The 12,123-nt window shown below is 45.8% G+C and overlaps 1 protein-coding gene across 21 annotated transcripts in view; it reads right to left on the reverse strand.

Annotated features, from left to right (window-relative positions):
• LOC110533185 (teneurin-3) overlaps positions 1-12,123 on the reverse strand; it is a 411,381-nt gene that overhangs the window by 27,745 nt on the left and 371,513 nt on the right. For 15 of the 21 annotated variants that reach the window (XM_036933616.2, XM_090187570.1, XM_036933607.2 and 12 more), the window contains 4 exons: positions 10,861-11,110; positions 8,754-8,774; positions 5,440-5,672; positions 3,415-3,569 (listed from right to left, as the gene is read on the reverse strand). In XM_036933616.2, coding sequence (XP_036789511.1) covers positions 3,415-3,569; positions 5,440-5,672; positions 8,754-8,774; positions 10,861-11,110 — 659 coding nt within the window. The remainder of the gene's footprint in view (positions 1-3,414; positions 3,570-5,439; positions 5,673-8,753; positions 8,775-10,860; positions 11,111-12,123) is intronic. The other 6 variants (XM_036933615.2, XM_090187567.1, XM_090187576.1 and 3 more) reach the window with 1 other exon arrangement.

Here is a 12,123-nt window from a genome sequence, read left to right on the forward strand (position 1 = left end):
GAGAGACAGCTGGAGAGAGAGAGTTGGAGAGAGAGAGCTGGAGAGAGAGAGCTGGAGAGAGAGAGCTGGAGAGAGAGAGCTGGAGAGAGAGAGACAGCTGGAGAGAGAGAGAGTGTTATAGCCTTGAAAGCACTGAGGCAAGAGATGTCGGGGACTCACCTCTCTACAGTACAGTATGTGTATGGGAACATTTTATTTCATACCCCCGCCATGTTGAGGTGACAGTGGTTGGAAGTTGCAGTGTAACACGTGGATGTGTTTCTGCTGCCTGTTTTAACTGACACAGAGCTGTCTTCGGTTTGTTTTTGCTCCATTGAGTCCCAGGCTGCTTCCTGAATGGCACCCTGTTCCCTATTTAGTGCACTATCTAGGGAATAAGGTGCCATTTGGGACGCAGCCATACTTCTTCTCCCTCCCTGGCTGGCTGCGCTACACTGTGTCTCTTCCCCATTCTTCCCCCCGGACCCATGGGTACTGCATATATGTTCCTCTCTGAATAACTCAACTCTGTGTTTCTCTCTCTCTTTGTCACTGGGGACTCTCTCCCTCGCTCTGTGATTGTGACCGTGCAGAGGAGAAGAGGATGGGAAGGAGGAGGAGTGAGTCCAAAGAAGAAAGGAAGAGAGGGATGGAGAGATGGAGAGGAATGATCTGAGCGAATCTGTCGGGGAATCGGAGGAAGTGAGGTATAACGATATAGGGATAGCTCAGGACACACACACACACACACACACACACACACACACACACACACACACACACACACACACACACACACACACACACACACACACACACACACACACACACACACACACACACTGATCTAGCTAGCAGTGGTAGGCACAGGGGACTCAGAGACAACACAACAAATACCTGACTTGCCCACACTGGTTATGCATTACATTAGTTCAGCACACTGTCAATGTACTGTCAGTCAGAAAACTGACATTCTCTTGGGCTCTCAGTTTGGCAACAAACATCAACGAAACTACCACCATCTAGACAGCACCATTAGTAGCCTATCACTCAAGATAACCCACTTCAGTGCTTCCCTAAAGCTCAAAATAGCCCATTCTGATTGGATAATCCAGGAGAAGCGCCTAGTAAGACCTCCAATAGGGGAGGCCACTTTCAGGAACAGTATTATGATTGACACATCCTATTCCCTCATAATCCTCAGATGATTCCTGTCTTTCAACAATAAAGTGAGATCCAAACTGGACCCTGAAATATCTGGAGTTGGATTTGGCCCTTAGAATGAGCTGAGGCTGAGGGCCATAGTGCTGTCTGGGGTTGGGGTCAGTTCCATTTCAATTTGGCAATTCAGGAAGTGAACAACTGTAGAACTTCAATTAGACGCTGAGTTTCAAATTATAACCTGTCCCTTTTAATAGCTGAGCAACTGCACACATTTCAGCAAATACAAGCCTGGTTCAAATAAACGGCGGGTCTGAATGAATTGTTTATGAGGTTACCATGAATTACCATGAATTACCATGAATTGTTTATGAGGTTACCATGAATTACCATGAATTACCATGAATTGTTTATGAGGTTACCATGAATTACCATGAATTGTTTATGAGGTTACCATGAATTACCATGAATTACCATGAATTGTTTATGAGGTTACCATGAATTACCATGAATTGCTTATGAGGTTACCATGAATAACCATGAATTACCATGAATTGTTTATGAGGTTACCATGAATTACCATGAATTGTTTATGAGGTTACCATGAATAACCATGAATTACCATGAATTGTTTATGGAGGTTACCATGAATAACCATGAATTACCATGAATTGTTTATGAGGTTATCATGAATAACCATGAATTACCATGAATTGTTTATGAGGTTACCATGAATTACCATGAATCACCATGAATTGTTTATGAGGTTACCATGAATTACCATGAATTGCTTATGAGGTTACCATGAATAACCATGAATTACCATGAATTGTTTATGAGGTTACCATGAATTACCATGAATTGTTTATGAGGTTACCATGAATAACCATGAATTACCATGAATTGTTTATGGAGGTTACCATGAATAACCATGAATTACCATGAATTGTTTATGGAGGTTACCATGAATAACCATGAATTACCATGAATTGTTTATGAGGTTACCATGAATTACCATGAATTGTTTATGAGGTTACCATGAATAACCATGAATTACCATGAATTGTTTATGAGGTTACCATGAATTACCATGAATTGTTTATGAGGTTATCATGAATAACCATGAATTACCATGAATTGTTTATGAGGTTACCATGAATTACCATGAATTGTTTATGAGGTTACCATGAATAACCATGAATTACCATGAATTGTTTATGAGGTTACCATGAATTACCATGAATTGTTTATGAGGTTATCATGAATAACCATGAATTACCATGAATTACCATGAATTGTTTATGAGGTTACCATGAATTACCATGAATTGTTTACAAGGTTTAATGTTTGATTTGTTACATTGAATAATTCAGTAATGACTCGAAAAATTACGATAATCATCAGTTTATATTGCCAATAAGAAACTGCTAGCCATTGGCTGCTAACAGCTGAGAACTGCTAGCTAACTGGCTAGCACAAAAACAGTCAAGCGCTTCGAGAGTACAGAGCCCTAGAAATCGCCAGAACCGACGAAAATGCACAAGGAAAAGTCTTGAACGTTTTTTTTTTAGGTATAATGAGACCAAAGAAACGTGACATAGTGTGTAAATGATAAAACACATTAGTGCAGGAAATGTGCAAATGAGCAAAAGATGTGTGCACTAAGGAAATTTAAATTAAAAGCCTGTCTCCAATAAGCACCTGCTGTTTTTAGTTGTTTAAGCAAATAAACACCCAGGCTATTAATTGAAGTTTTATGGTCAAAATGAAACTTTTCTCATTGTGTAATTTCAGTTTACTTCCTGAATTGGTTGAATTGAAATGGAATCGTCCCCAACCCTGGCCCTGTACCCTACGCTATAGGGCAGAGTTCAGCTGTGTCGGTTGACTGGGGGCAGGTTTGGGGTATAGCGAGCGGCCAGCAGGGGGAGCTTAAGGCCTTTAATAGGGGGCACGGCCACTCAGTAGGGGAGAACACAACACACACTGGCTGGTTCTCTCAGATGAGACAACACCCCTGTCAATACTAGCCAGTCACACCATCTACTACAGTCTACAACACAGAGTCTATATGGACTGAGTATATATTGCCAAATTAGCACTTTGATGGTTTCAAAGTGTTTTATATAGTAAGGGTGACAGAACCATGTTTGTATATGTATGGCTCTGAACGATGACTCAGGGCCGCCATTAAGATAAAGTGAGTCCAGCAAACACTGGGGGTTTGGTGTGTGTTCGTGTTCAGGTGGATGTCCCTGTGTGCATGTGACCCACCTGTCTGATGTGCATGCTGGTGTCACAGGTCAGGGGTCGTGCTGAGGTGAGGTCGTTGGAGCCCAACAGGGTGGAGATGATCCCGTTACGATCCACCTTCCTGATCATGGTCCCATCTACGAAGTAGATGTACCCGTTCTTATCTACCGTAATACCTGGAGTAGCGGGACAGAGGGAAAGGAAGGAGATTTAGTAGAAGTAGATGTACTTGTTCCCATCTACCGTAATACCTGGAGTAGAAGCAAAGAGGGTTAACATGCACATTCACACAGACATACTATACGCACATACACACACACACCCATGCACACGCATGCGCGCGCACACAGCACCTACCAGCCTGTGTATGTACAACGTGTTCGTGTGTATGAGTGTGTGTGTGGCTTGGGCATTTTTCAGGTCACTGCAGAAGGAAGCACCCTGTGAATAATTCACATTTTGATGTCTAGTAGTGAATTATTTCACAGGGCAGAAGAGGAAGGGAGGAGGGAAAATAATCCATTTTCAGCGCCGCCTCTGCATTTTAAAACCACCCCAAAATAAGAACAATAGAATATTTGGGGGACGGGAGCCTAGAAGAAAGGAGGAAGGGAAGAAAGCACCCATGTTTCTGGTGGGTGGGAAGGATGGAAGGAGGGATGGGAGGGAGGGAGGTTAGTTCATCTTCACTTCACATCCAAATGGATGAGAAACCGACTGTTGCTATGGTTGCGACAACAGCGGCTAAAAGCAACTTCTCTCCCCCTTTTCTCCTGTGTGTGTATCTGAGGAGGGTTCGAGCTCCTGAGGCGGTGTGTGTACCTGCTGCACTGCTGATCCTGTAGGGAGGGGGAGGAGGGGGGGGGGGGGGAAGAGGGGTGGGGAGGACAGATAGAAGGAATGGGAGAGGAGGGGTGTTAAAACCCCTTGCCGCATTCCACCATGACCTGCAAGCTAATCAAAGGAGAGACAGATGAAGAGGGGAGGAGGATGGGATGAGAGGAGGAAGAGGAGAGGAGGATGGGATGAGAGGAGGAGGATGGGATGAGAGGAGGAAGAGGGAGGTAGGAGAGAAGAGAGAAAGAATGAGAGAAGAGCGGGAGGAGGTGTTAAGAGATGCTGAGTGGAGAGGGTGGGATGAAAAGAAGGGAGAATAGGAGAGGAGTGGCAAGGCTGAGAGGCGGCATGTTGGAAATGAAAACACTCTCGCTCTCTCTTCTCTCCATCCCTCTCTCTCTCGAAGCCATCTGCTGCTAGCGATGGCTCGCTAACATTTATTTGCATTTCTCTACTCTCTCTTTCCCTCTCTCACACGTTCCCGCCCTACTAATGGTCTTCCGACTCGCTATCTAACTGCGGTTTAACAGGCAGCTGTGTGTGTGTGTGTGTGTGTGTGAGAGAGAGAGAGATAATGTGTGTATGTGTGTTTCTCCATTAAAATCCAGACTAAAAGCTTGTGCCTGCCAAAATCTCCCAGCTACTGCTCAGCCACCTCTCACCTCATTATCGCCGGTGTGTGTGTGTGTGATAGTCATACCTGTGGGTTACAGACAGGTTTTATGGGGGCTGGCTGGTGCGGCGGGACAGACAGACTGACAGATTGTCTGAAGCAGAGTGTTGGAGGCCATACTAAGCGATGCTACAGTCCAACAGTATGTGGGAAGTTTCTGTCAGTCTGAGTCTGTGTGGTTGTGTTCTAATGCCATGGTAGCATAATGGTAGCATAATGGTAGCATAATGGTAGCATAATGGAAGTATAATGGGGACGGAAGCTTGCGGGGGAAGAGTGCCTTTTACCAAGGGTTGGTCTGTTTTTCTCTACAGGGAACTGTGCATGAATTATATTACTAGACCATATAATGTGTGTGTGTGTGTGTGTGTGTGTGTGTGTGTGTGTGTGTGCGTTTTTGTTGGTGTCTGCATCAATGTCCTGTGTAGTTGTGTGTTTCTCTGTGAATGTATTACGTCAATAATTTTGTCTGTACCAATTTTCACCAATTTTGGCAGTGTGTGTGTGTGTGTGTGTTTATTCCTCTGTCATCCTACCTTTGGGTCCCATGAGGAGGGCCTCTGTGGCCTTGCCCCCGTCCCCGCAGCGTGCCTCGTCGAAGGGGGGACACTGCTCCCCGGTACCAGCCACCACCTCTCCATTCTGGATCAGCTCCTTGGTGCCCGTCAGGACCTTGGGACGGTAGATACGGCGGGAGTTGGTGTCTGACACGTACAGCTGCCCCGTAACCGGGTCCGTCGCCAGGTAGTACCGGTGGGCCGGGTTGTTGCTACGGAAACCAAAGTGGAGGAAGAGGCGACAGTTAGGGACAGTGAAATAGTGACCCCACAGAACTCGACATCCACACTTCACATAGAGATACCGAACCACCCGACAAGGAAATTAAACAAATGAACACAAAAGGACACTGAAAATGACAGAGGGGATCAGGCTGCTGCAGTCGTGTTGTGAAAGACCAGAGGGAGGATGAGAGGGCAGCGTCCATTTTGTGCCTGTGGCACATCATACTAGAGGTGTTAGAGGAGGGGGCACACGGTTCCACAGTGGCATATGGCCTCAGCCGGGGTGAACCTAACGCGATGCGACTGCCGATCACTATCGTCTGACGCGCTCCTAATGATGCCCAGTAACCTGTCACATTCGCTCCATCATCGCCTGCTTGGTGAGCTGGGCGCCGGCGGTTGTCATAGGGGTTTGATGAAAGTCAACAACTGATCAACAGGCGTCAATTAAGACGGCTTAAAATAGGGGGAAGGACCCAGACACCTCACGCCAAGGACAGGCTGGCTGTTTCTAATGACACACTCATCACTAGAGAGATGGAGAGGGAGAGAGACCGAGAGATACAGAGAGAGAGACACGGTATATAAACATAATATGACATTCGTAATGCCTTTCTTCTTCTGGAACTTCTGTGAGTGTTAATGTTTACTGTTCAATTTTTATTGTTCATTTCACTTTTGCTTACTATCTATTTCACTTCCTTTGGCAATGTAAACGTTTGTTTCCCATGCCAATAAAGCCCTAAAAATTGAAAATTAAATTGAGAGAGAGCATTATGTCTGGTTTATCCAGGGAAAAAACATGTGCACTTCAGGCTTCAGCCCAGGGGATCCAAGATAAACAGAAGAATGTATATGTATATATATATATATTTATTTTTTTTACATTGGAGGAAAATCTACTTTTGGAGCATTTGACTGTCTTTGCACTTTGCTCTCACTGACACTCCACTGTTCTCCTAGTGCCCACTTCACTTCCAGGTAAAAGTAGACAGGAAAACATTCTGGGAAGTAGCGAACGCAGAGGCTTGGCTTTGAATATGAATCTGACGTCAGCGATTCCTCAGTCAGAGCGAGAACGGTTACGAAAGAGTGTTGCTTTGAGCAGGAGTAAAACATCAGGGAGACAGACACCCCCACTCCTCCATATTGAGGTGAATCTTTACATTTCTTTAACAAATATGACACGAGGCAGGTGTTTCTTTGTTGCTGAGGGATAAAGACCAGGAGGATTTACACAGAGGCAGACACAGAGGCAAACACAGAGGCAAACACAGAGGCAAACACAGAGGCAAACACAGATAATAAGAAGCTGCACCTCAAAAGACAAACAACATTGAATGATATAAAATGTACGTGTTAATGTGTGTGTGTTTTTGGATACTCCTTCAGTTTACAAAGCTTGACGGAACAGGGGCAATTACACTAGTCTTAACAACCCTCCCAAACGGAGCGAGACGTGTGTGTGTCTGTCTGTACCGTGTGTGTGTGTGTGTGTGTGTGTCTGTCTGTACCGTGTGCGTGTGTCTGTCTGTACCGTGTGTGTGTGTGTGTGTGTGTGTGTCTGACACTAAAGGAGTCTCTATGATGCATTAGGACGCCTCACAAATGAATGACCCCAAATGTAACATTATTATTGTTACCCTGAAGTATTGAGGAATGAAGGATGTGGGGCGTGTGCGCGTGTGTGTGTGGGTGTGGGGCGGCAGGGTAGCCTAGTGGTTAGAGCGTTGGATTAGTAACCGGAAGGTTGCAAGTTCAAACCCCCAAGCTGACAAGGTATGTATCTGTCGTTCTGCCCCTGAACAGGCAGTTAACCCACTGTTTCTTTTAAAGGAGTGGGCTGGGGATGTGTTTCTATTTTCACCATTACTGAAACTATATTCCCAGGCCCAGTTATTCCCCATGGCTACATTATCATCATGAAGGAATGTTCTTCATCTCCTCTGATCATTTTCCAGATATCCCACCCCTCTCCTTTTTATAGTTAGGAACACAGAGAGCACCTCTCCTCTCCTCTCCTCTCCTCTCCTCTCCTCTCCTCTGAACAGCACCATAGTTCCCCCTCTACTCTCCTCTGAACAGCACCATAGTTCCTCCTCTCCTCCCTCCTCTGAACAGCACCATAGTTCCCCCTCTCCTCTCCTCTGAACAGCACCATAGTTGCCCCTCTCCTCTCCTCTGAACAGCACAATAGTTCCTCCTCTCCTCTCTCCTGTGAACAGCACCATAGTTCCTCCTCTCCTCCCTCCTCTGAACAGCACCATAGTTCCCCCTCTCCTCTCCTCTGAACAGCACCATAGTTCCTCCTCTCCTCCCTCCTCTGAACAGCACCATAGTTCCCCCTCTCCTCTCCTCTGAACAGCACCATAGTTGCCCCTCTCCTCTCCTCTGAACAGCACAATAGTTCCTCCTCTCCTCTCTCCTGTGAACAGCACCATAGTTCCTCCTCTCCTCCCTCCTCTGAACAGCACCATAGTTCCTCCTCTCCTCCCTCCTCTGAACAGCACCATAGTTCCTCCTCTCCTCCCTCCTCTGAACAGCACCATAGTTCCCCCTCTCCTCTCCTCTGAACAGCACCATAGTTGCCCCTCTCCTCTCCTCTGAACAGCACAATAGTTCCTCCTCTCCTCTCTCCTGTGAACAGCACCATAGTTCCTCCTCTCCTTTCCATCTAGACTTGACCCTGGGTCTTGTCCTCACTCCAGTTGATTCAAAGGGCCCCAACCGTACAATACAGAACTCAAAACCCTTCAAAATGTTGTTGTTGTTAGTTAACGGTTTTAAAAAAGTGTTAAGTTGTCTTTTACAATGTTCTTCACAAATGACTAGGGGGTTCTGGATGGTTCCAGCGGGTTTGTAGGTAGATAAAGGAGTCCGATTCGCTGAGAGCTGATGTCGGCCAATCCGCTAGAATGATTCTGAAATCTCTCCAAAGCCTTTATGTAAAGAGAGCGACTGTATTCTATGGACGAGCTGCCACTAGGGTTTACACAGGGGACAGAGAGAGAGGGAAACAAGACTGGTATGGATCTGTGGTACATGGTTATATTGTTACTGAGGCTTACCTATGTCTGAAATCTTTATTTCTTAGAGGAGCAGAAGCAGAAGGGAACAAGAAAGAGAGAAAAAAGAGAGAGATAACAGAAGAGTGTTGATTAGTCAGGATGGAGAACACACAGAAAGAGAGAGATAACAGAAGAGTGTTGATTAGTCAGGATGGAGAACACACAGAAAGAGAGAGATAACAGAAGAGTGTTGGTTAGTCAGGATGGAGAACACACAGAAAGAGAGAGATAACAGAAGAGTGTTTATTAGTCAGGATGGAGAACACACAGAAAGAGAGAGATAACAGAAGAGTGTTGGTTAGTCAGGATGGAGAACACACAGAAAGAGAGAGATAACAGAAGAGTGTTGATTAGTCAGGATGGAGAACACACAGAAAGAGAGAGTTAACAGAAGAGTGTTGGTTAGTCAGGATGGAGAACACACAGAAAGAGAGAGTTAACAGAAGAGTGTTGATTAATCAGGATGGAGAACACACACACACACACACACACACACACACACACACACACACACACACACACACACACACACACAGCTGTACACAAATACTCATACACAAAGACACATTAACATACAGTACATATATACAGTCAGAGCGTTAGACCCCCCCCCCCCCCCCCCCCCCTCCACACACACACACACACAGCCATCACAGTTGTTGAGCAGTGGCAGCTCTAAGCAGCAGTTCCCCCCCCCCCTGCCACAAGTCTTAACCAGAGAGAAGGAAACCATGAATGATTCACCTGGGAGCTAGCATTAGTGTTCCACACTTGTAACAGGCTCCAGGGTAACAGGCTCATAATGGCCTATTGATTGTGTTCCAGACAATGAAGAGGCAGGGCCTAAACAACAGCGTTAGCACCTCCGGTGACTAGCCAGGAGGCTGGTATTACTGTATATGCCAACGCTGCAGAGTGACTTTTCATTTATAATACACATGTGCATAAGCACGCGCGCACACACTTTTTCGAATTAGTAAATTTCATTTACAGGACTGGGCATTATCCACCAAGCCAATAATGAAATTGAGTTAAGCCTGGGTACATTACTGTGTGCTGAGAGAGAGAGAGAGAGAGAGAGAGAGAGAGAGAGAGAGAGAGAGAGAGAGTAAGTGAGTGAGTGAGTGAGTGAGTGAGTGAGTGAGTGGGTGAGTGGGTGAGAGAGACAGAGAGAGAGAGAGAGAGAGAGAGAGAGAGAGAGTAGGGGAGAGAGAGAGAGAGAGTGTGTGAGAGAGCGAGAGAAAGAGTGTGAGAGAGAGAGAGAGAGAGAAAGTGTGTGAGAGAGAATGTGTGAGAGAGAGAGAGAGAGAGAGAGAGAGAGAGAGAGAGAAAAAAAGTGCGTGAGAGAGAGAGAGAGAGAAAGTGTGTGAGAGAGAATGTGTGAGAGAGAGAGAGAGAGAGAGAGAGAGAGAAAAAGTGCGTGAGAGAGAGAGAGAGCACTAGTGTTGTACTTCTGTACATGATCATATGTACTATTGTTATTATTACTGTTGAAATGAACTGTATTTCATCATCCTCATCACATTGTACTGTATTTACTGAAATGCTGTAGCCTACCACTATACTGCTTTGGCAATATCAACAAACTGTATTTCATGCCAATAAAGTCTCAATTTGAATTTGAATTAGAGAGAGATTGAGAGAGACAATGGATATATTTCATCAGGGGAAAATGTGAGAAGGTAATTTATGAGCAGTGAGTGTTCATAACAGGGCTAAAATGTCCTACAGACCAGGTTAGAGGAGAGGCTGTGTGTGTGTGTGTGTGTGTCTGCCTTCCATAACATCTCTGTATCCCATCATTGTAAATGGCCAGATACCACTGATCACACTCCACATGTAGTGAGTGTGAAACAAATCAATGTGTGTGTATCAGGTGGTAGCTCTTGTGTCATTCAGCCAGCCATCACTGAATTCTCCTGTCCATCTCCCTTCCCCAAACCATTGTTTGGGGGCCTGGCAACCTGAGCTCCACTGCTTCAATCCCTCCCTCCCTCCCTCCCTCCCTCCCTCCCTCCCTCCCTCCCTCCCTCCCTCCCTCCCTCCCTCAGACTAAAAGAAAAGTACAACAAATAGGCTGTTTTTCCCCCTCTCTCTCCATCCTTACCTGAGCTCCATGACACTGGTGACGTTCCCAGAGGGGAAGATGCGTCTGATGTAGTTGAAGTCCCCGACGAAGAGGCTCCCATCGGCGCCACAGGCCAGCGCCACGGGGGCCAGCAGCTTGTTGCCCTCCGCCTGGCCGTTACAGCTGGGGCACGAGATGCTGCGGCGCCGGCCGTTACCCATGATGCTGCTGATCACTGGGGGCTGCTGGGAGATGAACACGTTCTCCCCGTTGCCCTTGTACAGGATGCCTGGATGGGGGGGGGGGGGAGAGGGAGGGGGAGGAAGGGTGGGAGATTAGTTTAGTTGCTGTGTCAAAGTCGTGTGTCATTGTGATGAGTGGAAGATTGCCGGAAAAATAAGCACATTTCTGTTGTTGGATAAAGCTTATCCACGTAGCCGTTTGTACATTTGTGTAATTTCTGAACTTCCATGTTGGTCAAGGTGTTGGAAAATGTTTTACAGTCTTGTTATGAACTTTGTAGGTTGGCCAAAAATGACAAAAATGGAAGTGGTGCATATTTAAACTGCAAAGTATTATCAGATAACATCTTATATGTGGAGGGAATAAGATTTGGGTTGTTGCAAACGTGGCTGAGGGATCAACGTAACACTCTGAATGGCTTGTACTGCCCAAGAGTTTCACTTGACCAGATGATCACCAAAGGAAAATCAAAGAGTGACAAACTCTCTTCACTCTCTCTTTCATAGAACAAATTCAGGCCAATGTTGTTTTTCATGTTTAACTCAACACCACTTCCTGTTAATCCTCGTCCCAAGGCTAACCAGCTTTGCAGCCAGGAAATAAACACTCAATGCTTTAAAATTAGACCACAAAAAATCATATTCACGCTTCTCGCAGAATTAAACGCCGCACACACTAACACACACACACACACACACACACACACACACACACACACACACACAGCATTAGCATTTCACCAAAAATGTGTAATTAATACAGGCTTTGAATATTGTATTTCTCAGATGATTTTCACCTCTGTGAGAATGTGATCTGAAGGAAATGTAGCAGGGTTTAAATGGGTTGATACCACAGCTGCTCCTGTTGTCATGATTACGGGCTTTTGATCATTGGGATGTTCATTTACGTGGTGCTGGGACCGAGGTAATGGTGGTCGTTTGGAATTGATAAATGGTGTTAGCGCAGGTGTATGGTGCTGGGGGTTAGGGCTGGGGTGATGCGGGTCTTATTGGTGTGGGGCACCCTGGCCTGAGCTTGCATGGGAATCATACACTATGT

This window comes from Oncorhynchus mykiss, chromosome 10, assembly GCF_057628025.1.
Source record: "Oncorhynchus mykiss isolate SJ-2025 chromosome 10, ASM5762802v1, whole genome shotgun sequence".
In the NCBI taxonomy this organism is placed as follows: Eukaryota; Metazoa; Chordata; class Actinopteri; order Salmoniformes; family Salmonidae; genus Oncorhynchus; species Oncorhynchus mykiss.